This window comes from Lithobates pipiens, unplaced genomic scaffold (genome assembly GCF_037356315.1).
Source record: "Lithobates pipiens isolate NorthernLeopardFrog02 unplaced genomic scaffold, aLitPip1_a1.2 Scaffold_27, whole genome shotgun sequence".
Taxonomy (NCBI): Eukaryota; Metazoa; Chordata; class Amphibia; order Anura; family Ranidae; genus Lithobates; species Lithobates pipiens.
Window position 1 is genome coordinate 20,914,913 of NW_027507788.1, and position 27,599 is coordinate 20,942,511.

General features: G+C 44.2%; 1 protein-coding gene across 1 annotated transcript in view; it reads right to left on the reverse strand.

Annotated features, from left to right (window-relative positions):
• Nucleotides 1-19,625, reverse strand: part of LOC143933377 (uncharacterized) — a 31,757-nt gene extending 12,132 nt beyond the window's left edge. Inside the window, exons 1-7 of the mRNA XM_077456245.1 lie at nt 19,580-19,625; nt 18,465-18,545; nt 13,397-13,483; nt 11,984-12,052; nt 8,702-8,788; nt 6,808-6,876; nt 4,092-4,151 (exon numbers count right to left, since the gene is read on the reverse strand). Coding sequence (XP_077312371.1) covers nt 4,092-4,151; nt 6,808-6,876; nt 8,702-8,788; nt 11,984-12,052; nt 13,397-13,483; nt 18,465-18,545; nt 19,580-19,625 — 499 coding nt within the window. The remainder of the gene's footprint in view (nt 1-4,091; nt 4,152-6,807; nt 6,877-8,701; nt 8,789-11,983; nt 12,053-13,396; nt 13,484-18,464; nt 18,546-19,579) is intronic.
• Nucleotides 19,626-27,599: the final 7,974 nt, after the last annotated feature.

Sequence of the window (27,599 nt, forward strand, 5' to 3'; positions counted from 1 at the left end):
TCTTCATGCACATTTGTTTTATGTGAATGTAAGGGAACTTTTATATTGAATAAATACGTTAAAGGTTTTATTGAACTATGGAGAGCGATGTCTCTGCTTTCTTTCACAAGAATATCTTCTGCTGGAGTCCTGGTGTACTTCTTCATTGTGGACATACTAGATGTTCAGAGAGCAGTCTGGGAAGTGCACTGCGGCTTTGAGTGATTGCATATGCTTCATATGACTTCTCTTGTTATAAGAGGATCAAGGCAGTTTGGTAAGGAGTTTGGTAAGTAATATTCAATATAAAGGTGCACTTACTGTACATTGACATAAAACAAATGTGCATGAAAAATAAAATCACTAAGCCAGCATGGACCAAAAGTTCTGGGAGAGAGATGATGTCATCATGAGGCTCCCTCTGGCACGTTTCGTCATCAAAAGACCCAGTAACGCGTCTTTTGATAACAGTCTGAGCCTCATGCCAATGGCGTTGCACTCCCGGAACTGTTAGCCCTTGTACACACGGTCAGACATTCCGATAGAAAATGTCAGATTGGACCGCGTTGTTGGATAATCCGACTGTGTGTGGGCTCCATCGGACTGTTTCCATCAGAATATCCGACGGACAAAGTTTTAGAGCTGGGCTATAAAACTTTCCGACAACATGATCCGATCGGACTTTGTCTGATTGTGTGTAGAGAATTCCGGTCGGACAAATTGCCACGCATGCTCAGATCAAATTCCTAGACCAAAGCTATTGGCTACTAGCCTGAACGTAGTCCCGTCATAGCGAAATAATGTCATCACGTTCAGAACGATCGGATTTTCCGACAACTTTGTCCAACCATGTGTATGCAACATTGGTTTCGGACAAAATCGGACAGATTTTGTTGTCGGAATTTCCGACCATGTGTACAAGGGCTAAGTCTATACTGGCTTGGTGATTTTATTGTTCATGCGTATTTGTTTTATGTGAATGTAAGTGAACTTTTATATTGAATAAATACGTTAAAGGTTTTATTGAACTATGGAGAGCGATGTCTCTGCTTTCTTTCACAAGAATATCTTCTGCTGGAGTCCTGGTATACTTGGTCATTGTGAGCATACTAGGTGTTGAGAAGGTGGTCTGGGAAGTGCATTGCAGCTTTGAGTGATTAGACTTTTCTTGCTATAAGAGAGTCAAGGCAGGTTGGTAAGTAGACACTCCCACTACGCTTTGATGAACACTATATCACAATTCAGTTGGACTTTCTACTGACTTTATTTCACTTATTATGAATTATAAGTACATTATATAATTTGCCCATTTATTATCTTATAATTATCTTTCACTTTGAATGTATGTACACTATATACACTTATTGTGTTATTTTGTATTGTATTGTCTCTTTATTTTTTTATTTATTTTAAATGAAAAAAAAGATATTATACTTGTGCAGGGGCGTATCATGAAATGAGTGGACCTGTGTGCAAGATAAAAAGTGGGCCCCACGTGTGCCGTGGCAAAATGTGGGCATGGCTTATGCCCCGTACACATGAGCGGATTTTCCATCGGAAAAAACTTGGATGGTTTTTCCTACAGAATTCCGCTCAAGCTTGGCTTGCATACACACGGTCACCCAAAAGTTCTCTGAACTTTTCAGGCCATCAAGAACGCAGTGATGTACAACACTACGGCGACCTGAGAAAATTAAGTTCAATGCTTCCGAGCATGCGTCGAATTGTTTGTGAGCATGCGTAGGAATTTTGCACGTCGGAACTTGTACAGACGATCGGAATTTCCGATTGGAACTTTTTGCGACCGAAAAAAATAGAGAACCTGCTCTCAATCTTTTGCTGGCTGGAATGCTGCCAGCAAAAGTCCGATGGAGCATACACACGGTCGGAATTTCTGACCAAAAGCTCACATCCGACTTTTGTTGACAGAATTTGTGATCGTGTGTACGGGGCTTTACATATCACCAAATATTGGCTGTGGCTTACTGGGGTGTGGTTTAAAAGAATCAAATATGGCTTACATGGTGCAGAATGTGGTAATGTTAAATAAGGAATGTACAGTGCGGAGTGTATGGTCGGTGGGTAGTATGTGCAGAAGAGGGGTATGGCGTGTATGGAGATGGATAGTATGTGCAGGAGAGGAGTGCGGAATGTATGTAGCTGGGTAGAATGTGCAGGTGAGAATTGTGGCGTGTACAATGGGTGGGTATTAAGTGCAGCATTATGTCAGTAAGGCAGTGCACGGTGTCAGTAGCTCTTTATTTTTATTATTATTTATTTTATTTTATTTTTTAACAATTTAATTTTTTTGTATTTTTTTTTTTTCAATTTTTCAAAATGCTTTCTTTTCAAAATGCGGCCAAGTGGATGGTGTCACTAGGGCAGTGGATAGAGTCAGAATTTTTTATTTTTTTTATTATTATTTTTTTATAATTTATTTATCATTTTTTTATAATGATTTTTTTTTGGGGAGGGGTTGGACAGTGTCGGTAGGGCAGTGGATGGTGCCAGTAGGTTTTTTTTTTATTATTTTACTTAATTCGCTGGGAAGGGGACCTTGAGTAATTTTTTTTCAACTTTCCATCTATTAAATCTTCTGCTCTTGTTGTTTTAAAGTAAAACATTTTTTTTCGGCCAATAAATACCTTATACAACCCACTTCCTGTTTCTTGTATGGTTAAAAAGCCTAGGCTTATGACATCATGCACAGCTCTCTTTTTCACTCTCGTGAAAGTTTGCCATGAAGGGAGGGGGTGGGTGAGTCATAAGAGGGCCAAAGAGAGCTGAAGGGCTGCAGAGCTGGAGGTGCGCCTCTGTGTAAATCCAGGAAGTGAACAGGCAGCAGCTTCAGCTGCCCACGGTTAAAATGGTTGCAGCCAGACTCAGAGGAGGGAGATTTCTGCAGCATATTTGGCAAGTACAGAACCACAGTATATATAAAATAATATGCAAAGGGGTTGGAGGGAAGCTTCAGAATGGCAAAGATATTTTTATTACAAAATTATGTGAGCAGACTGCAGTTCCTCTTTAAGTGTTTGCAGCTATAATGATTAATATGTTTGATGTATTTTTGAGTGCACACATGCGTTTTTTTGCATTTTTTAAATCTTTTTTTGGGGGCAGATGCACTCTAACCACCTCCCACCCACTGTATTCTTAAATGAGAGGCAGGCGGTGGCTTTCTTGTTCTGGGATCATTTTTTTATGACGCTGTCCCACTCTCGCCACGTTTACATGCCAGTGGGAGTGCGCAGCACCACGGTCGGTGGTGCACTCATCGCATCACTGATCTAGTTAAAGATCCAATGACGAGGCTCTTTACCCATGTAATCAGCTCTGTCCAATCACAGCTGATCACATGTAAAAAAGGAAATGCCAGTTATGGGCAATCCTTTTCTCACACTGACAGCGTTTGAGGAGAGGAGAGCTGATCAGCAGTTTTTCCTCACAGTGCCCTGAATATCAGTGCAGCCCCAACAGTGCCCAGCAGTGATGCCAATCAGTGCCCAGCAGTGATGCCAGTCAGTGCCCAGCAGTGCTGCCTATCTGTGCCACCTATCAGTGCCCATCAGTGCTGCCTATCAGTGCCCATCAGTGCTGCATATTAGTGCCTCCTCATCAGTGCCTCCTCATCACTACCCTTCAGTGCTGACTCATCAGTGCAGCCTCATCAGCATACATTTGAGAAGGAGAAAAAATACTTATTTACAAATTTGTATAACAGAAACTAAAAAAAAAAATTCTTTATTAAACAATTTCAGTCTTTTTTAATTTTTCTAGCAAAAAATGGAAAAACCCAGTGGGTATTAAATACCACAAGAAAAAAGCTCTGTCTCAAAATTATAAAAATTGCATTGAAAGATGAAAATTGACCTGGCAGGAAGGGGTTAAAAGTGCTGGTGGGCAAGTGGTTAAATCCTTGCAGTGAACTTTCCTTGTCTGGGATAATTGCTTTCTTAACAAAAAAAAAGTTGAATTGATCATGGCCTGGATTATGCTTCCTTTCATGCTAAGCCAATCACTTAATGCCATTGTTGATAGGCTACCCTTATCACACTAACAGTATTGGACATCATAAACACACAATGTATGAAAAGTCTGAGTAAAGGTACCTGGAGTGGTGATATTTTGACCTTGATGGTCATCATTGGCCAGCTCATTTGAATAAGTATCTAAAGACAAAAACAAGGAAGCAAAAAGGTAATGTATTACAGCTTACTCCTTTCTTTCTTTCCCTCCCTTCCTTTCTAAACCTTCTGAACTTTAACCAAAATTAAAAAAAAGTTATGGCTGGGCATACATTCTATTTACTCCACAGGTCCAGCAGCTAGAAAGGTCAGTAATGACAGGCTACCCTTAGCACACTAATGCCGCGTACACAAGATCGGACAATCCGCCCGTGCGGTGGACTTTTTCTTCTCAAAAGTCCGGTGGACGTAGAAAGAAGTCTTGACTCAAAATTGTCCACCGGACTCAGCAGTCCGGCGGACAATCTGCCCATCTGTGTGCTAGTCCGCCGGACTTTTGAAATGAACGGACTTGCCCACACACGGAAAAAAGTCTGTTCATTTGGAATGTGGCTTCAGGTAGATGGTACTAGCGAAGGAAGTGAATGTCGTTGCCTCCATCGTCAAGATTGACACCTCGCTGGCCCCGTCACCTGGTATGGATTTAAAGGGGAACCCCTATGCCAAAAAAATGGTGTGGGGGTCCCCCCAAAGTCCATAGCAGACCCTTATCTGAGCATGCAGCCCGGTCGGTCAGGAAAGGGGGTGGGGACGAGCGAGCGGCCCCCCTCTTGAGCCATACCAGGCCGCGTGCCCTCAACATGTGGGGGGGGGCTGTGGGGAAGGGGGGCCCTGCGGCCCCCCCACCCCAAAGCACCTTGTCCCCATGTTGATGAGGACAAGGACCTCTTCCCAACAACCCTGGTTGTTGGTTTTCGGGGTCTGTGGGCAGGGGGCTTATCGGAATCCTGGAGCCCCCTTTAATAAGGGGGCCCTCAGATTCTGGCCCCTCACCCTATGTGAATGAGTATGGGATACGATGTATCCCTACCCATTCACCTGGGGAAAAAAGTGTACGTAAAAAAAAATACAACACAGGTTTTTAAAATACTTTATTAGACAGTACCGGGGGTCTTCTTCCGTCTTGGGGGTCTTCTCACCAGGCTTTCTTCTTCCTCGTTGCCACCATCCAGGGGTCTTCTCCTGACTTTGGGGGACTTGTCCCGCTCTTCGGTTCTTCTTGCCGGGCCTCCGCTATCTTCTTATAGCTCTTTTACTAGCGTTGGCCCGGTCTTCTGTCACTGTCGCCGCCTCCTTCTTCTCCTTCATCTCTTCTTCTTCTTCCTTCCGATGTTGACACGACGCTCTTTCTGGCCGCAATTGCAGGGACGCGTTGTGTGGAGACTTATATAGGTAGCGGGGGGTGGGGTCACCGGGTAATGTCACATGGTGATGACACCGGATGATGTCACAGTCCCAGAGGATACTGGGACAGTGACATCATAAGGGGCGGTGTCACCATGTGACATCCCCCAGTGACCCCGCCCCTTATACCTGTATAAGTCGCCGCACACAGCATCCCTGTCATAGGAGGAGAAGGAGGAGGAAGAGGAGGAAACAGCGACAGCGACAGAAGACCGGGCCAACGCTAGTAAAAGAGCTATAAGAAGATAGCGGAGGCCTGGCCAGAAGAACCAAAGAGCTGGACAAGACCCCCGAAGTCGGAAGATGACCCCTGGACGGCGGCAGCGACAAAGAAGAAAGCCGGGCTCCTCCGCTAGTAAAAGAGCAGAAGATAGCGGAGGAGCCTGGCAAGAAGACCCCCCAAGATGGAAGAAGACCCCTGGAGCTGTCTAATAAAGCATTCTAAAAACCTGTGTTGTTTTTTTTTTTACATACACTTTTTTCCCCAGGTGAATAGGAAGGGGTACATCCGATAAGCCCCCCGCCCGCAGACCCCGACATCCAATGGCCAAGGTAGTCGGGAAGAGGCCTTTGTCCTCATCAACATGGGGAGAAAGTGCTTTGGGGTGGGGGGGCCGCAGGGCCCCCCTTCCCCCACAGCACCCCCCATGTTGAGGGCACGCAGCCTGGTATGGCTCAGGAGGGGGGGACGCTCCCTTGTCCCCACCCCTTTTCCTGACTGGCTGGGCTGCGTGCTTGAATAAGGGTCTGCTATGGACTTTGGGGGACCCACACCATTTTTTCAGCATAGGGGTTCTCCTTTAAATCCATACCAGGTGATGGGCCCAGTGAGGTGTCAATCTCGACGATGAAGGCGGCGACATTCACTTCCTTTGCTAGACCCATTTACCTGGAGCCACGTTCATGAACTGACTTTTCTCCGTGTGTGGGCAAGTCCGTTCATGTCAAAAGTCCAGCAGACTAGCACACAGAGGGGCGGATTTTGAGTCAAGACTTCTTTCTAAGTCTGCTGGACTTAAGAGAAGAAAAAGTCCGCCGGAGCCCACACATGGGCGGATTGTCCACCAGGCTCTGTTCCGCCGGACTCTGTTCCGCCGGACTAAGTCCGCTGGATAGTCCGATCATGTGTATGCGGTATTAGTGTGTGGCCAAGTCCGTTCATTTTAAAAGTCCAGCAGGCCCCCGCCATAGTCCGGCGGATTGTCCGCTGGGAAAGTCCTGTTGTGGGCGTGTGTGGGCAGGTCCGCTTCTTCGGAAAGTCTGGCGGACCTCCGCTGCAAAGTCCGGCGGGTTGTCCGCCGGACTAAGTCTGACAGATAGTCTGATCGTGTGTACGTGGTATAACAGTATCAGATATCATAACCACACAATGCATGACAAGTCTGAGTAAAGGTACCTTCAGTGGTGGTACTTTTATCTTGAATGCCATTGGTGTCGTTGGTCATCTCATTGGAATTAGAGAATCCTATGGAGAAAAGATTTGGTTACAAAAATACTGTATAACAGAGCACATAAAGCATATCTAAAGACAAACAAGGAAGCAAAAAAGCAATTTATTATAGCTTATCAGTCCTTTCTCTCCCTCAATTTCTTTCTTTCCTTCCCATCCTTTCTAAACCTTCTGAATTTTATCCAAAACTAGAAAAAATGTGTTTTGGCTGGGCATACAGTCTATGTATTCCATAGCACCAGCAGTTAGAAAGGTCAGTATTGGCTTGTTTTGAAGCTATTTTATCTATCTCATCTGGGGTAATTGAGGTTCTTGCTTTGTGCACTGGTGTGCAGTCATGTTGGAACAGGAAGGGGCCATCCCCAAACTGTTCCCACAAAGTTGGGAGCATGAAATTGTCCAAAATGTCTTGGTATGCTGACGCTTTAAGAGTTCCCTTCACTGGAACTAAGGGGCCAAGCCCAACCCCTAAAAGACACACCATAATCCCCCCTCCACCAAATGATTTGGACCAGTGCACAAAGCAGGGTCCATAAAGACATAGATGAGCGAGTTTTGGGTGGAGGAACTTGACTGGCCTGCATAGAGTTCTGACCTCAACCCGATAGAACACCTTTGGGATGAATTAGAGTGGAGACTGGGAGCCAGGCCTTCTCGTCCACATCAGTGCCTGGCCTCACAAATGCGCTTCTGGAAGAATGCCCAAAAAATTCCCATAGACACACTCCTAAACATTGTGGATAGCCTTCCCAGAAGAATTGAGCTGTTATATCTGCAAAGGGTGGGCCAACTCAATAATGAACTCTACGGACTAAGACTGGGATGCCATTAAAGTTCATGTGTGTGTAAAGGCATCCCAATACTTTTGGAACAACTGACCAAACTAAAAGCACATAAAGCATTTCTAAAGACAAAAGCAGTTAACAAAAAAGTAATGCATTACAGTTTACTAGTCCTTACAGTCTCTCCCTTCCTTTCTTTCCCTCCCTTCCTTTCTAAACCTTTTGAATTTTATCCCAAGATATAAATTTTCTGTCTGGGCATAAAGCCTATTTAATCCACAGGACCAGCACCTAGAAAGGTCAGTAATGACTTGTTTTAAAGCTCTTTTTCTGTTTTCAAAAATTATCTAAATACTTTTATGTTCGGAGTTTGGATGAGGGTGCACTTTAAATCCTTGCATTTAAAGAGGGATTCCGCCAAAAAAAAAAAATATTAAAAGCCAGCAGCTATAAATACTACAGCTGCTGACTTTTAATAAATGGACACTCACCTGTCCCGGGTTCCAGCGATGCCGGCAGCAGAGGCCGATCGACCGCTCGGGCCTCGGCTGCTGCCGCCGCCATTCTAGGTGAGGGAATCAGGAAGTGAAGCGAATCGGCTTCACTTCCCGGTTCCCTACTGCGCATGCGCGAGCGGCGCCGCGCAATAGGAAATCTCCACGCTGTCACTGGGACCCGTGTGTGTCCCAGCAGACAGCGCGGCAGGGCAGGAAATGGCGTAGACTCCCGTGGGAGTCTATGCCCGGAAATGGGTGAAAATACCTGTCTTTGACAGGTATCTCCACCCCCCTCCCCCCTGAAAGGTGTCAATTGTGACACCGGAGGGGGGGAGGGTTCCGATCAGCGGAGGTTCCACTTTAGGGTGGAATCCCGCTTTAACTTATCTCATCTGGGTTCATTGGTTTCTTAAGAAAAAAAGGTTTACCTTGATCATGGCCTGGATTAGGCGTCTTTTCATGCTAGGCCACTACCTAATGCCACTGTTGACAGGCTACCCTTATCACACTAATCGTATCTGATATTATAACCACACAATGCACAAGTCTGAGGAAAGGTACCTGGAACAGTGGTACCTCCATCTTCAAGGTGAGAGATGTTGTTGGTCCCTGTTTTGGAATAATCTTCTGGGTCACCAGAAGTAATTCCTATGGAGAAAAGACAAAAATATACCTTACAACTGACCAAACTAAAAGCACATAAAGCATTTCTAAAGACAAAAACAGTTATCAAAAAAGTGATGTATTAGACCAGCAGTTAGAAAGGTCAGTAATGACTTGTTTTAAAGCTCTTTAACTGTTTTCTAAGATTATCTAAATGCAAAAAAAGTGATGTATTACAGCTTGTTCTTTCTTTCTCTCTCTCTCTCTCTCTCTCTCTCTCTCTCTCTCTCTCTCTCTCTCCCTCTCCCTCTCCCTCTCTCTCTCTCTCTCTCTCTCTCTCTCTTTCTTTCTTTCTTTCTTTCTTTCTTTCTTTCTTTCTTTCTTTCTTTCTTTCCCTACCTTCCTTTCTTTGCCTCTCTTCCTTTATAAACCTTCTGAATTTTAGACCAGCAGTTAGAAAGGTCAGTAATGACTTGTTTTAAAGCTCTTTAACTGTTTTCTAAGATTATCTAAATGCTTTTATGTTCAGATTTTGGACGCAGGTTCACTTTAAATACTTGCATTAAACTTATCTCATGTGAGGTATTTGGTTTCTTTAAAAAAAAAGTTTGCCTTGATCAGGGCCCAGATTATGAGCCCTTCCATGCTATGCCACTACCTCATGCCACTCTTGAGAGGCTACCATTAGCACACTAACAGTATTGGATATTATAATCACACAATGCACAACAAGTCTGAGTAAATTGGCAGAGATGTTGTTGGTCACTTTGGGATAATTACGTAGGTCACCATAACTAATTTCTATGGAGAAAAGACTTGTTACATAAACATACCTTACAACTGACCAAACTAAGAGTGCACAAAGCGTAAAGATGAAAACAGTTAACAAAAAAGTATTGTATTATAGCTTGCCAGTCCTTAGATAATTTCTTTCTCTTTCCCTCCCTTTCTTTCTTTCTTTCTTTCTTTCTTTCTTTCTTTCTTTCTTTCTTTCATTCTTTCTTTCTTTCTCTTTCCCTCCCTTCCTTTCTTTCTTTCTCGTTCTCTATCCCTTCCTTTCTTTCTTTCTTTCTCTTTCCCTTTCTTTCTCTTTCCCTCCCTTTCCCTCCCTCTTTCTTTCTTTCTTTCTTTCTTTCTTTCTTTCTTTCTTTCTTTCTTTCTTTCTTTCTTTCTTTCTTTCTTTCTTTCCTTGCCTCCCTTTCCCTCTTTGCCTCACTTTCTTTCTTTCCCTCCCTTCCTAGCTAAACCTTCTGAAATTGGGGGGGGGGGACGTAGCTGGGATGTGAACGAGGCAGGACATGTCTGCACAGAATAGGGATGGGCTGGCTGTTCGACTCGAACATCGGCTGATCGATCGTTCAACGAAGATCGAACATTATGTGCCGATCTCTCCAAATTCGAGTGGCCCATCATGGCCCATAATTAGGGATGAGCTCGGTGTTCGACTCGAATGCATGTTGGACTCGAACACGAGCCGTTCACCTGTTCGGCGAATCCAGAACTTTGTGGGCCGTTCACACCATATTCGTGTGGCGTGAACGGCCCGCAATGCACTGTGACATCGCAGTGCATTGCTGGCTCATGATTGGCCAAGCATGCACCGAGACCCCGCATGCTTGGCCAATCACAGCGCCGGCAGCGAGGAGAGCTATAATTGGCCACAGGCAGGATGCCTGTGGCCAATTATAGCTCAGGGAAGTTTAGTACACACCCACACTATATAAGGCCGCCAGCATGGCGGCCTTGTGTAGTGTGTTGGCGTGCAGGGAGAGAGCAGGATAGGCAGGGACAGTGTCTTTTTGCTTGTGAACCTAGCGCTATTACAGTGGGTGTTGTGTGCCTCCTGCACAGTATACACCTGAAGCTACCCCTTATTGCTGGTGTTGTTCTGTTTCTGTAACACAGGCATCTGCAGCATTTACAGTGTGTGTTGTGTGCCTCCTGCTCAGTATACACCTGAAGCTACCCCTTATTGCTGATGTTCTGTTTCTGTAACACAGGCATCTGCAGCAGTTAGAGTGGGTGTTGTGTGCCTCCTGCACAGTATCCACCTGAAGCTACCCCTTATTGCACCACCACAACCACCAAAGGCCCAATTTTTCTACCACTGTTCAACAATGGCAGAAGAAGACCCCCGGACGGTGGCAACGACGAAGAAGAAAGCCGGGCTCCTCCGCTAGTAAAAGAGCTAGTAAAAGAGCAGAAGATAATGGAGGAGCCTGGCAAGAAGACCCCCGAAGATGGAAGAAGACCCCTGGAGCTGTCTAATAAAGCATTTTAAAAACCTGTGTTGTGTTTTTTTTTTTTTTACATACACTTTTTTACCCAGGTGAATGGGTAGGGGTACATCCAATAAGCCCTCCGCACGCAGACCCCGACATCCAACTGCCAGGGTTGTCGGGAAGAGGCCTTTGTCCTCATCAACATGGGGACAAAGTGCTTTGGGGTGGGGCGGCCGCAGGGCCACAGCACCCCCCATGTTGAGGGCACGTGGCCTGGTATGGCTCAGGAGGGGAGAAGCTCACTCGTCCCCACCCCCTTTCCTGACTGGCTGGGCTGCATGCTCGAATAAGGGTCTGCTATGGATTTTGGGGGACCCCACACCATTTTTTCGGCATAGGGATCCCCCAAAGTCCATAGCAGACCCTTATTCGAGCACGCAGCCCTCACTGGGCTCGTCACCAGGTGACGAGCCCAGTGAGGTGTCAATCTCGACGATGAAGGCGGCGACATTCACTTCCTTTGCTAGACCCATTTACCTGGAGCCACGTTCAACATGAACGGACTTTTCTCCGTGTGTGGGCAAGTCCGTTCATTTCAAAAGTCCAGCAGACTAACACACAGACGGGCAGATTTTGAGTCAAGACTTCTTGCTAAGTCCGCTGGACTTAAAAGAAGAAAAAGTCAGCCGGAGCCCACACACGGGCGGATTGTCCGCCGGACTCTGTTCCGCCGGACTAAGTCTGCCGGATAGTCCGATTATGTGTATGCGGCATTAGTGTGTGGCCAAGTCCATTCATTTTAAAAGTCCAGCGGGCCCCCGCCATAGTCCGGCGGATTGTCCGCTGGAAAAGTCCTGTCGTGGGCGTGTGTGGGCAGGTCCACTCCTTTGGAAAGTCTGGCGGACCTCCGCTGCAAAGTCAGGAGGGTTGTCCGCCGGATAGTCTGATCGTGTGTGCGCGGCATAACAGTATCAGATATCATAACCACACAATGCATGACAAGTCTGAGTAAAGGTACCTTCAGTGGTGGTACTTTTATCTTGAATGCCATTGGTGACGTTGGTCATCTCATTGGAATTAGAGAATCCTATGGAGAAAAGATTTGGTTACAAAAATACTGTATAACAGAGCACATAAAGCATATCTAAAGACAAACAAGGAAGCAAAAAAGCAATTTATTACAGCTTACCAGTCCTTTCTCTCCCTCAATTTCTTTCTTTCGTTCCCATCCTTTCTAAACCTTCTGAATTTTATCCAAAACTAGAAAAAACGTGTTTTGGCTGGGCATACAGTCTATGTATTCCATAGCACCAGCAGTTAGAAAGGTCAGTATTGGCTTGTTTTGAAGCTATTTTATCTATCTCATCTGGGGTAATTGAGGTTCTTGCTTTGTGCACTGGTGTGCAGTCATGTCGGAACAGGAAGGGGCCATCCCCAAACTGTTCCCACAAAGTTGGGAGCATGAAATTGTCCAAAATGTCTTGGTATGCTGACGCTTTAAGAGTTCCCTTCACTGGAACTAAGGGGCCAAGCCCAACCCCTAAAAGACACACCATAATCCCCCCTCCACCAAATGATTTGGACCAGTGCACAAAGCAGGGTCCATAAAGACATAGATGAGCGAGTTTTGGGTGGAGGAACTTGACTGGCCTGCATAGAGTTCTGACCTCAACCCGATAGAACACCTTTGGGATGAATTAGAGTGGAGACTGGGAGCCAGGCCTTCTCGTCCACATCAGTGCCTGGCCTCACAAATGCGCTTCTGGAAGAATGCCCAAAAAATTCCCATAGACACACTCCTAAACATTGTGGATAGCCTTCCCAGAAGAATTGAGCTGTTATATCTGCAAAGGGTGGGCCAACTCAATAATGAACTCTACGGACTAAGACTGGGATGCCATTAAAGTTCATGTGCATGTAAAGGCATCCCAATACTTTTGGAACAACTGACCAAACTAAAAGCACATAAAGCATTTCTAAAGACAAAAACAGTTAACAAAAAAGTAATGTATTACTAGTCCTTACAGTCTCTCCCTTCCTTTCTTTCCCTCCCTTCCTTTCTAAACCTTTTGAATTTTATCCCAAGATAGACATTTTCTGCCTGGGCATAAAGCCTATTTAATCCACAGGACCAGCACCTAGAAAGGTCAGTAATGACTTGTTTTAAAGATCTTTTTCTGTTTTCAAAAATTATCTAAATACTTTTATGTTCGGAGTTTGGATGAGGGTGCACTTTAAATCCTTGCATTTAACTTATCTCATCTGGGTTCATTGGTTTCTTAAGAAAAAAAGGTTTACCTTGATCATGGCCTGGATTAGGCATCCTTTCATGCTAGGCCACTACCTAATGCCACTGTTGACAGGTTACCCTTAGCACACTAACAGTATCTGATATTATAACCACACAATGCACAAGTCTGAGGAAAGGTACCTGGAACAGTGGTACCTCCATCTTCAAGGTCAGAGATGTTGTTGGTCCCTGTTTTGGAATAATTGCCTGGGTCACCAGAAGTAATTCCTATGGAGAAAAGACAAAAATATACCTTACAACTGACCAAACTAAGAGCACATAAAGCATTTCTAAAGACAAAAACAGTTAGGCCGCGTACACACGGGCGGACTGTTCGCCCAACTTTGTCCGCTGAACAGTGTTTGGGCGGACAGTCCGCTCGTGTGTGGGCTTTCAGCGGACAGTTTCAGCGGACAGTTGGACGGACAAGGTTTTTCGGAATTTCCGAAAAACTGTCCGCTGAAACCTTGTTTGAGCGAACAGTCCGCCCGTGTGTAGGCTTGTTCGTCAAACAAAGTTGCGCGCATGCTCAGAAAGGATTTTCACGCCGAAAGCTATAATGCAGTGTATAGGACGTCGTATTTTTCGTCCCGTCGTACGTGCCGTTCACGTCATCGCGCACGGTTTCAGCAAACTGTTCGTCCGTCGTGTGTGGCCATGTCCGTCCATGCTAAGTTTGAGCGGACTGTTTGCCGAAACTGTTGGACGGACAAAGTTGGGCGAACAGTCCGCGCGTGTGTACGCGGCCTTATGAGTAAATTGGCAGAGATGTTGTTGCTCACTTTGGGATAATTACGTAGGTCACCATAACTAATTCCTATGGAGAAAAGACTTGTTACATAAACATACCTTACAACTGACCAAACTAAGAGTGCACAAAGCGTAAAGATGAAAACAGTTAACAAAAAAGTAGTGTATTATAGCTTGCCAGTCCTTATTATTATTATTATTATTATTATTAACGATTTATATAGCGCCAACTGTTTACGCAGCGCTTTACAATGTAGATGTAGAGCTTACATTATAAAGGGAGGGGGTGGTGGTACAAAAGGTAATAGCTGCAGAGAATGATTTGATGAGGGTGGCTTGGGGACAGTTAGGTGGGTGTGGGATAGGCTTCCCTGAATAAATGAGTTTTCAGGGAACTCCTAAGGGCCGGTTCACACTGCAGGCGAGGCGAGGCGACTCCGACTTGCCTCGCCGCGACCTGCCGCGACCTCAGCGGCAACTTGCAGATGACTTCTGTATAGAAGTCAATGCAAGTCGCCCCGAGGTCGCCCAAAAGTAGTACAGGAACCTTTTTTCTGAGTCGGAGCGACTCGAGTCGCTCCTCTCAGAACGGTTCCATTGTACAGAACGGGGGCGACTTGCGAGAGCGAGGCGAGGCGAGTCGTGTCGCCTCGCATCGCCCGCTGTGTGAACCGGCTCTAAAGGTGGACAGGGTAGGGGCTGATCGGACAGACTGGGGCAGGAAGTTCCAGAGGATGGGAGAGGCTCTGGAGAAGTCTTGAAGGTGAGCATGAGAGGAGGCAACAAGGGAGCTAGAAAGCAGGAGGTCCTCGGAGGAGCAGATGGGACAATTTGGGCGATATCTGCAGATGAGGTTGGTGATGTAGATGGGGGTGAGGTTGTGGAGGGCTTTGTATGTTAAGGTTAGCATTTTGAATTTTACACGGTGGGGTAGGGGAAGCCAGTGAAGGAATTGGCAGAGAGGGGCAGCAGTCACGGAACGATTAGTGAGGTGTATTAGTCTAGCAAGATACTTAGATACTTTCTTTCTCTTTCTCTTTCTCTTTCTCTTTCTCGTTCTCTTTCCCTTCCTTCCTTTCTTTCTTTCTTTCTCTCTTTCCTCCCTTTCTTTCTTTCTTTCTTTCTTTCTTTCTTTCTTTCTTTCTTTCCCTCCCTTTCTTCCTTTCTTTCTTTCTTTCTTTCTTTCTTTCTTTCTTTCTTTCTTTCTTTCTTTCCCTCCCTTCCCTTTTTCTCTCTTTCTCCCCCCTCCCCTTTCTTTCTTTCTTTCTTTCTTTCTCCCCCCTCTCCTTTCTTTCTTTCTTTCCCTTCCTTCCTATCTAAACCTTCTGAATTTGGGGGGGCGTAGCTGGGATGTTAACGAAGCAGGACATGTCTGCACAGAATAGGGATGGGCTGTCTGTTCGAGTCGAACATGAGTTTTGCTCGAAAAATCGGCTGTTCGATCGTTCGACGAAGATCGAACATTGTGGGCCGTTCACGCCAAATTAGTTATCAACCCAAAACTTATAGGTATCCGGACCAGCCGATGTTCTAATGTTACTTAGAGATAAAAAATAAAACTCCCATGGTGCAGTATATCAATTCAAACAATTTAATGTGAAAAGAGAGTTTGCACTTACAGGAGCGAAGTATCATACGAGCAGTTGTGTCATATAAGCCACGGCGTCTCTATTAGCTTCTCCCTGTTTCCTAAAGCGTTCGTCTCACCACAGTCGTGGAAGGATAGCCTGATGACGTCACTGTCGTATTTTGTCACAAATGGACGTCTTCTGGGGATTGGCCAATCCCCAGTAATGGGCTGGGGGATACCCATGCCATTTGCCTCACTGATTTTCATCCATATTGCCGGGACCCGACATTACATTAAAGCCTCAAGCAGTTTTAAATGACTTTATTCCTTTAGAAATTTAATTTTGTGCAGGGACTGTATTAAACATGGGAAACAAGCGCCACCTTACAAAAATACAGAAATAAAAAACTGCGCCAACCCTATACCTAATTAAATAACAAAAAAATATTGTCAGAATATGTGAGTAATTATCAATAAATGATTATAGCAAACAAATAAACACCTTAAGTGCATAAAAAACACAACAATGCATAAAAGGATGAAAATATCACAAACAAAATCCAATCATAAAAAGTTCATATGTGAGTCCAGATAGGCGTTTGTGACACCACAGTGATTCAACACGATCCAAAAGCGCATAAAGTGCCCGTCACCGTATATTAAATGCGCTTACCAGAAAATGTATAAATTAGGGCGTTTGTATATAGTCGATGGGTCCCATCAAAAGATATTCTCCTTTTTAGTGGGTCAGCTCTCCATCTCCTAATAGTACTCTCCAGATATTAATCTACTCCGTGGTCCCAATAGGGAGCTCAGTAATCCCCAAAAAAGAAAGGAACTAACATGGCATAATATCGTAGGGACAATTTATTGAGAGAAAAAAGTAGCACACTTACATGTGGATAGATAAAACACAGCGTATAGAAACAGTACATAAAAAGCCGGCCGGCAAACAGGAGCCCGTCCTCCTCTCCTACAACGTGGTGGCCCCCAGGTATGATATTTAAAGGAATATTTCACTTTTATTTTTTCACTTCAAGCATCATTAAAATCACTGCTCCCGAAAAAAATTCATTTTTTAAAACTGCTGGGGCAGCACCCGGGTCCCCAAACCCTTTTTAGGACAATAACTTGCATATTAGCCTTTAAAAACCACACTTTTGCTTTCTCACATTCGAGTCCCATAGACTTTAATGGTGTCCGAACGTTCGTGCAAACTTTCGGTCCGTTCGCATGTTCTGGATGCAAACCGAACCAGGGGTTGTTTGGCCCATCCCTAATCCTGAACAATCTGACTCCATCCTGGAGATATCTCTCACTCCAGTGCTTCATCCATACATCCCTGGAACCGGGTGATCATAGGCTCCATGCAGACCTGAAAATTGGCATTGGCACAGCACACTCCAGGGTTCCAGCACTCTCAGAAGGCCAAACCAGCATGTGCAGCTGCAGCCATCTTGCTAGGGCCCACAGTGTGGGGGGCGCTCTCTCATCCCCCCTCTTTTCCTGTGGCCTGCCAGGTTGCGTGCTTGGATAAGGGTCTGGTATGGATTATGGGAGGGGGGGGCGATGCTATTTTTTTATTTTGGTGCAGGGTTTCCCTTAAAATCCATACCAGACCTGAAGGATTTTAGGGGGACCCCCATGCATTTTTAAAAAAAAATTGGTTCGCCTTAATATTCATACCAGACCCAAATGGCCTGGTAATGGACTGGGGGGGGGGGATTATTCATGTTCGTGTCCCATAGACTTTAACGGTGTTCGTGTGTTCTGCCAATTTTTTTGGATGTTCGCATGTTCTGCTGCAAACCGAACAGGAGGGTGTTTGGCTCATCCCTAATCATAAACACACAAAGCATGACAAATCCAAAGTAGTGTATTACGGCTTACTTTTTCTTTCTCTTTCTTTATTTCTTTCTCTACCTCTCTTTCCTTCTTTCTTCCTTCCTTTCCTTCACTTTCTTTCTTTCTTTCTTTCTTTCTTTCTTTCTTTCTCTACCTTTCTTTCTTTCTTTTTTTCTCTACCTTTCTTTCTTTCTTTCTTTCTTTCTTTCTTTCTTTCTTTCTTTCTTTCTTTCTTTCTTTCTTTCTTTCTTTCTTTCTTTCTTTCTTTCTTTCTTTCCCTCACTCTCTTTCTTTATTTCCCTCCCCTCCTTTCTTTCTTTCTTCCTTCCTTTTGCTTTCTTTCTTTCTTTCTTTCTTTCTTTCTCTCTCCCCCCCCCCCCTTTCTGAATATCAGAACCTAGAAAAAAAGTCAGGAATGACTTGTTTTAAAGCTATTTTATCTATCTCATCTGGGGTAATTGTTTTCTTAAGAAAAAAGGGTTTACCTTGATCATGGCCTGGATTATGCATCCTTTCATGCTAGGCCACAACCTCATGCCACTGTTGACAGGCTACCCTTATGCCCCGTACACACGAGCGGAATTTCCGTCGGAAAAATCTTGGATGGTTTTTCCGACGGAATTACGCTCAAGCTTGGCTTGCATACACACGGTCACACAAAAGTTCTCTGAACTTTTGACCGTCAAGAACGCCACTACGACACTACGATGAGCCGAGAAAATGAAGTTCAATGCATCCGAGCATGCGTCAACTTGTTTCCGAGCATGTGTAGGAATTTTGCACGTTGGAATTGCTACAGACAATCGGAATTTCCGATCAAAACTTTTTCCGGCGGAAAAATAGAGAACCTGCTCTCAATCTTTTGCTGGTGGAAATGCCACCAGCAAAAGTCCGATGGAGCATACACATGGTCACATTTTCCGACCAAAAGCTCACATTGGTCTTTTCCTGGCAGCATTTCTGATCGTGTATATACGGCATTAGTACGCTAACATTATTGGATATTATAACCACCCAATGCATGAAAAGTCTGAGCAAAGGTACCTGGAATGGTGATACTTAGATCTTTATGGTTAGAGATGTTTTTGGTCTCTTTATATTTACGTGGGCCACCATAAGCAACTCCTATGGAGAAAATACTTGTTACAAAAACATACCTTACAACTGATCAAACTGAGCACATGAAGCATATCTAAAGCCAGTCCTCGGATTCTCTTTCTTGTGTTGTCACCCTAGGGCAGTGATGGCAAACCTTTTGGAGTCTGAGTGCTCAAACTGCAACCCAAAACCAACTTATTTATTTTAAAGTGCCAACACTGCAATTAGCAGGAGGGGGGCTGAGAGAGAGAGAGGGAGAATGTGTGAGAGAGGGGGGGTTACAGAAAGAGAGGGGGTGAGTGAGAGAAGGGGGTGTGAGAGAGGGGGGACAGATGGGGTGTGTGAGAGAGGGGTTGAGAGAGAGAGAGAAGGGGGGTGAGAGGGGGCAGAGAGAGAGAAAGAAGGGGGGTGAGAGGGGGCAGAGAGAGAGAGAGAAGGGGGGTGAGAGGGGGCAGAGAGAGATAGAGAGAAGGGGGTGATAGGGGGCAGAGAGAGAGGGGGGGTGTGAGAAATGCTGAGAGGGGGCTGAAAGAGAGAAGGGGACTGAGAGAGAGGAGAAACCGAGAGATGGGGGGGCTGAGAGGGGGAACAGAGAGGCGGGCTGAGAGAAAGAAGGGCGCTAATAGAGAGAGAGGGGGACGGAGAAAGAGGGGGACAGAGAGAGAGAGGGGTGTGAAAGAAAGAGGGGGACAGAGAGAGAGAGGGGTGTGAAAGAAAGAGGGGGACTGAGAGGGAGGCTGAGAGAGACCGGGGGCTGAGAGGAGAGTGAGGGGGAAGATGAGAGAGACCTCTAGCTCTGTTCCTATCTGCAGTCCCTGCTCTGCCCCCTGCCCCAGTCTTTGTCTGCAGGTAGTTGGTGTATGATTGAGTCCGATACCTTCCATGCCAGTCTCTGTACTTGATCCTGGAGAGCTCTCTGCTCTGTCCCATCCAGCGGCTCCCTCGCAATCTGCATCTTCCACCTGTCCTCGTCTTCCTGTTCTCTAGGTCTCACTGTTGAAGAGGAGGTTTCAGGAGTCCAGGCTCCAGATGGCACCGGGGATGCTGCGCCTGCTACTCACCTCTTTGGCCATCAAGGAGGCGATGAAGCTCTTCTCTCCCTCCCATGCTCTCATGCCTGTAACCTACCCCCCCGTGCAGATAGATTCCTGTACCTCGCTGCTGCTTGCTGCCGCGCTCTCACCGCCTCAAACCTGGACTCTCTCGGGTGCCCACAGAGATGGCTCTGTGTGCCAGGTGTGGCACACGTGCCATAGGTTCGCCATCACTGCCCTAGGGCCTAGGGGCTCTTCTGATTTGGACTACAAACACCTCTGCTATTCATCCTCCCTACATATGGGTGGAGTTGTGTTGTAATTCACAGAAGATAGTTGGGAAGCTGAGATCTTTTGTAGTTATCAGTTTATTACACAAGAAATTACAAAGCTTTTGACAAGTTCAACAAGTATGTATTGTACTTGCTGACAATGAACTTAGCCTAATAACATAAGACTAATGACATACAAGCCCTAAGCTGTGATATATATATATATTTTCCTAGGTTGTCTTTAGATAGCCTTTAATTAACCGGTTCTCGATGTACATCGGCAGAATGGCATGGGTGCACAAAAGGGCGTACCCGTACGTCCCTCCGTAATCCTGGGCTAGCGGGTGCGATGAAGAATCCACCGGTGGCCCGCGATTGCAACGAGGAGAGGTAGAATGGAAAAATGCCTATGTGGCATTTCCCTGTTCTACCTAGTGAGATGACAGAGATCTACTGCGCCCTGTCATCGGGAGCAGTGACTCTGTCATGTACTAGGTAGCCCATCCCCTCCACAGTTAGAACATGCTGAGGGAACACAGTTAACCCCTTGATCACCCCTTAGTGTTTAACCTCTTCCCTGCCAGTGACATTTACAGAGTAATCAGTGGCTATTTGTAGCTCTGATCCCTGTGTAAACGTCAATGGTCCCAAAATATTGTCAAAAGTTTCCAATCTGTCCGCTGCAATCAACAGTCCCAAAAAATAATAAAAAAAATGCTATAAATCTATCCCCTATTTTGTAAACGATTTAATGTTTGCGCAAACCAATCAATATACACTTATTGCAATTTTTTTACCAAAAATATGTAGAAGAATACATATCGGCCTAAACTGAGAAAGAAATTAATTTTTTTTACATATTTTTGGGGTATATTTATTATTGCAAAATGTAAAAACTACTTTTTCTTCTAAATTGTATTTTTTTGTTTATAGCGCAAAAAATAAAAACCGCAGAGGTGATCAAATACCACCAAAAGAAAGCTCTATTTGTGGGAAAAAAAAGGAAGTTTATTTTGTTTGGGTACAACGTCGTACGACCGCGCAATTGTCAGTTAAAATGACACAGTGCTGAATCTCAGAAAATGCTCTGGTCATTAAGGGGGTAAAATCTTCCGGAGCTTAAGTGGTAAATTGTGCTGTTATTTACAGAGTAGCTCCACTTTGCAGAGAAAATGGCTAGGAGAAATCACAGGGGGGCCCTGAGGCAGAAGGACAGGGAGGCGACATGTAGAGGAACCAATTTCCTTTGTGCAGCTGCTGAATGCCCGCTGAAAGGAGAGGCAGAGAAATGGGCATTCAGCAGCTGCATGGAGGGATAAGTTCCTCTACATGCTGCTGACCCTCCAATCCAGAGGTATAGGGGCTGTATGGGACCCCAGGAGCATGGGGCTGTGTCAGTGACTTCCCAGCAATGGCAAGGGGAATCTCGGTGAGCCAAGCTGCAGAAAGAATTGGGCATTGGCCAATTCCTGAACATGAGAGCCTAATAGCTTCTGTGCAGATGAGATGCAATATGTAGAGGATGGCTGCCACAAATGCATGTAAAATAGACAATGCAATATGTTGGTGGAGCTATGTGTGGGTGTGACTTTAGTGTGGGCAGAGACACGGGGGGGGGGGGCATGAGTTGTCAATCTGCCCCTGAGTGGTGTATAGAATGCCTCCAGGTTGCCATATTGCATTGAATTTAATAGAAAATTACAGCGGCCGTAGGTTAAAAAAGAAAGTTAATTTTTAATAACATTAAAGAGGGAGTCTGCCGGGAGTTCCGCCGTTTTTTTTTTTAAAAGCCAGCAGCTACAAATACTGCAGCTGCTGACTTTTAAAATAAGGACACTTACCTGTCCAGCGCGCCCGCGATGTCGGCACCCGAAGCTGATCTCTCGATCGTCTCTCGGGTGCTGCCGCTGCCATCTTGGGTATGGGAATCAGGAAGTGGAGCCTATCGGCTTCATTTCCTGATTCCCTACTGCGCATCCACGAGTCGCGCTGCGCAATAAGGATGGACCCGCTGCCTCTGGGATCTGTGTGTTTCCCAGCAGGCAGCGGGGGACTTCCGGAAAGGGGCGTAGATCTACGCCCCTTTCCGCAGAGAGCTATCCCGGAATTGTGGCGCCGGAGGGGGGGGGGGATTCCAATGAGCGGAAGGTCCACTTTAGGGTGGACCTCCACTTTAAGTTACAACATGGCTTGGGTATATATATATATATATATATATATATATATATATATATATATATATATATATATATATATATATATATATAAATATATATGTATGTGTGTGTATGTGTGTGTATATATATATATATATTCGTGTTGTAAAGCGCTGAGCAAACTGTTGGCGCTATATAAAACCTGTATAATTATATATATATATATATATATATATATATACATTTTTTTATTTTATTTTTTGCTATATTGCTTTTTCCCAGAAGTGGAGTTGCTTGTTAAACTTCTCAGCAAAGGAAAAACAGTGCTAAATAATTAAATAAAAACCCAGATATTATGGATCACACATACCTTCCCAGAGGAGGAACACATTAATTGCTATCATCTGTATCCATAGAACCCGTCTTTCATGCCACATCTTGACTATGAGATCAGTGCTCGCCGGGCTTATTAAAGGAGCTGTAAACTAATCAAACAATGATTTAAAAGATGAGGACATGTCACCATATTAGAAATTTGAGAAACATTTTTAAAAGAAGACATTTTATACTCACTTGTCCATCTGCCCAACCCTTGGATCTTCCCTCTGTTTAGGAGCTATGGACTTATTTAAAATCTTTAGGTGATATTTTCAATGTGTTGAGTGCCTGCACCCCTGATTCCCTCTCCCCCACTGGCGGGTGGAAGCACAGAATGTAACAGGGGGCGAGGCATCCAACAAATGGGGCAACAAAACATATGGCTGCTGTAGCTGGAAGCCATTTATTTAGTTGTGGTGACAACTAACACAAAATTGAGATCGTTGTCCTAGATAAGGGTCTGGTATGGTATTTAGGGGAAGAACCCCATGTAAAAAAACAAACAAAAAAAGGGTTATGGGTTACCCCTAAAATGCATTTTAAGGTGCACACTTTGCAAAAAAAAAAAACACAAAAAGTCTCCCCAAAATCAATCAAAAGAAGAAATGTACTCACCTGGAGCAGCGAGTCTTCTTGTTTGGATACCCCCACAATCAATACTAGACCCTTTTCCAGCCTCACTAATGGGTCACTCGGAAATCCATCCACCACATAGTACCCATGCTTACTCATTCACAAAAAAGTAATATAGTAAATAAGCTCACAAGACTGTGACAACGTCTTTATTGATGAGAGATCTATATCGCTGGATAATATGATTGACAGTGGATTTACATCTTAAAACATTTTTGTATTTTTTTTGTTCAAAAAAGGACTTGATTACTTATTATTATTTTTTTTTGTGTTTTTTTTTTTTTTTTTTTGTGTGAATCAGTAAGCATCCCTTACTCATTCACGTAAAGGGGGCATATAGCTGGAGGGGGGCTATATTTCAAATTAAGATAAGTACCCCCCTGCAGACTCCCATGTACATTAAGCCAAGGATGTGGGGAAAAGGTCCTTGACCTCATCAACATGGGGACAAGCTGCTTTGCCAGGAGGGCTGCAATCAGCTCCTCTGATACATAGAATATCAAACTGACAGTGAAACCCCCAACAGATTACAATAGGAGAGCCTTGGGGAGGAGGGAAGTATGACGGCAGGAGAGACTCCTGCCCCAGCAGCCCAACCATCACAGCAATCAAGGCAGCAATCTGCCTTTGTGTAGATCCAGCCCTGGCAGAAGGACACAATCACATATATGGTAAAAGAAGCAATTTTTAGTTACATCCCCTTTGCAGGCTTTTTATTTTTCCAGTTGTAGTTGAAGTGAGAGTTTTTTGCAAATTTTAGAAAAAATTTGACCTACGAAAATGGAAGGTTTAAAAATATTGTGCTGGGTCTACTCAAAAAAATTGAGGCGACTATTTGCATCAGCTTTTTAAGTACTGTCAACTAAACTTATTTTTGTCAGACTCAATAGACTCAAACAACTTTGTTGTTTTAAGTAAAGTCAACTGAACTTTTTTCAGTTTATATACCATAGTGTTTTAAATTAGAAATACATTCCATACTTTACATGTCTTCTCCACTGCATGAGGGGGGTGATGGTATTAGAAGTTTACAGAAGTAAGATAACATTCTTTTTGCTTCCAGTTTAGCTCACCGAAAATGACAAGGACATTTCTGGCAAGATCAATTGTTATTTTTTGGACTTGCTGAATATATTTTTGCGTTAAAAAAATAAATAAATAATACAGCCACCCCATCTTAGGACTGGTAATTTTTGTTCTTGGGGTTATATACACTTTAAAGCCCCATACACACGATCAGAAATTCTGCCAGCAAAAGTCGAATGTGAGCTTTTGGTCAGAAATTCCGACCGTGTGTATGCTCCATCGAACTTTTGCTGGCAGAATTCCAGTCAGCAAAAGATTGAGAGCAGGTTCTCTATTTTTCGGTCGGAAAAAGTTCAGATCGTAAATTCTGATTATCTGTACAAATTCCGACGTGCAAAATTCCTACGCATGCACGGAAACAATTTGACGCATGCTTAGAAGCGTTGAACTTAATTTTCTCGGCTCTTTGTAGTGTTGTACGTCACGGCATTCTTGACGGTCAAAAGTTCAAAGAACTTTGGTGTGACCGTGTGTATGCAAGCCAAGCTTGAACGGAATTCCGTTGGCAAAAACCATCCAAGTCTTTTCCGACGGAAAATCTGCTCTTGTGTATGGGGCATAAGTGTATTGTTATTTGAAGGGTAAAATTGGGGGATCAGGCTAAAATTTGATTAAAAGCCAGTTATAAAGTGATAGGCTTAGTCGCCATTTATGTTTTTCTTGAGTTGGTTCAGAGAAACACTGAAAGTCTCTGTCATTGTTCTGTGCTGGGCTTCTAGCGTGTTTCTGCACCTTGGAGGAGGAATTAGCTACCTCCAGGCAATGGCATATCTGTCCTTTTTTTTTTTCTTTTTTTACTTTAAATATCCCAAGATGAGAGCTCTCATAGAGTTATGCCGTGTACACACGGTCGGAATTTTCGGCCAGTAAAAGACCAATGAGAGCTTTTCATCGGAAAATGGGACCATGTGTATGCTCCATTGGAATTTTGCTGGCCGAATTTCTGCCAGCAAAAGATTGAGAGCAGGTTCTCAATTTTACAGACGGAAAATTTTCTAGCGGACATTTCGATACATGTGGTGTTGGTGTGGTGGCACAGTGGTGTTGTGAGTAGCAGTAAAAAGTGAAGTTTGCATGTTTTCCCTGTGCCTGGGTGGGCTTCCTCCGGGTACTGCAGTTTCCTCCCACACTCCAAAGACATGCTGGTTGGTTAATTGGCTTCTGTCCAAAATTGGCCCTAATATATGAATGTGAGTTGGGGACCTTGGATTGTGGGCTCCTTGAAGGTAGGGGCCAATGTGAGCGTGAGATGTACATGTGGAGCGCTGCATAAATTGACAGCACTATATGGGTACCTTAAATAAAATTGTAGCTATGCACCACACTCTCTCAGGTTGAACTGGATGGACTGACGTCTGTATTCAACCTTGCTAACTATGTAACAAGGTGATCATTTACAATCACTTGTTAGATAATGAGTTTATCTGAAATCTCTATTAAAAAGTGTAAATAATATTGTAATTATGAATATATTTTGGTTAGCGTTGTATCAGTGAGTTGTATCAGTGTGGGTGTGTAATATGTCTTCTTATAAGTCCCTGTTCTAAAGATAGTTGGGGATGGTTTTAGTTGCCAGGGGAATATTAATTACTGCTGTGTACATGAAGGCTAATATGCTGAAAGTCTTATTTTAGACGGCTCAGTGTTTGAGTTTGCTTATCTAACAATGGGACCCAAACCTGTTTGCTTTACAAATATCCACTTCAAAGCATCCCTCATATAGATATGCAATGAAGGTGGCCAGTCTGTCTTGAATACTTAATTTCTCTGAAAAAGGTCATAGACTGGCCCCAACCAAACAATATAGTTTGTGCCAAGGATTTGCAATAAAAAAGAAGTAAAGCCTCTGGAAAAAAAAATACACCCTGCAAGACAAAGTCATAATGAGCTAGTATGCATACTAGCTCATTATGAATTACTTACCTGAGATCGAAGCCCTGACATTGGCCCTCATTCGCCTCCTGCGACGCCTCCATCTATCCCGGAGTGACTTCCGGGTATCACAGCCCCGGGCGCTGTGACTGGGCGGTGCCGCAATGATGTCACTCTCGCTCATGCGCGCTGGTGCCGCCACTAACGGCATGATCGCCGTTAGAAACGGCACGCTCTGTGCACCTGCGCCCGATGTCTATGGCGCATGCGTCATAGGCACAACGGTACCGATATTTCTGCAAATGTCTCCTAACCCTTTTAGGTTTGGGAGACATTTCTTGCACCTACAGGTAAGCCTTAATCTAGGCTTACCTGTAGGTCAAAGTGGTTGTAATGGGTTTACAACCACTTTAAAGAGGACTGACTTATGCAAAGTACAGGGGATTGGGAATTAGTCAATCCTAAAAAGTATGAGTAAGATTTGAATAGAAGGAATAGAGATGCCCACCATGCGGAGCCACTCCATGCAAATCTTTGAAGGAAATCCCTCTGATAATACACACACTAGATGGAGAAAGAGGGAGAAGTCTTTGGAACACCAGTTAACAGGATGGGGTCCTCACTCGTAGCTCCATGGTAATTATGGAATATATCCCTTGCACTTATATCTAAATGTTTGTGTTCACATTATTCCCTTCAATCTGCACATCATACAAGATGACATTTATTTCCATATACCTACAGCACAGCACTATTCGGTTATTTGTTCATCACTCTTATGGGTCTCTTTGGGGTTCAGTATTAATTTTAATTCCTTTGTTACAACATTATTTTCATTAAGTATACCTATAATCAACATTTTGTCCTTAGATACATTGGTTTCAACAATCACTACACCTCCCACCTTTGGGAACACCCTCTTATGCTGGTGCATTTTTTTGTTTTGCCCGATATCGCATCCACCTTTATCAGTTCCCATGGAGGGAGTGTGCTCCTGGCCCGCCCAGCATCCACCGCCGCGCACTGCACTTGTCGTCCGGACTGGTGAGTTCGCCCTGGCCAAACCATTTACATGTATCAAATCCTCATTAATCTATTTCTATTTATATGGTTAGTACATTATTTATATATTTTTTACTTTATTCTATAGGAACTTTGTGGTAGCATCAGCTCCTGATGAGTGGGGAGACACCCACGAAACGTGTCAAGCTTTGATGTCCCAGTTATATTTTATACGGAATCATATTTATTTTGTTATGAATTGATTTTTTAACTACATACCAACTATCTTTAGTGTATGCATACTTACCATGTGGGTACACTTGTCGATGTCGGGCTTGCTGTCATGGGCACCACCATGCCACTCCATTCTTTCATTTCATTTACCATTATCAAGTGTTGTTATGTGGGGATACTATATATTGTGTTTTTATTGTATTGATGCCTATACATATTATGAATTTGTCCTATTATTATAATTTATGGTTTTCTACTGAACAATCAATAAACATCTAAACATGGTTAAAACTCACCTCCACTATCCAAGTGCTTCATTTAAAGTCCCAAACTCCCCTTTTTACACGTTTGTGTTATGTCTTTTTTTTCCCCTCACTGTTTGTATTTAGTAATATGTTAGAGGCTTTCCTAATA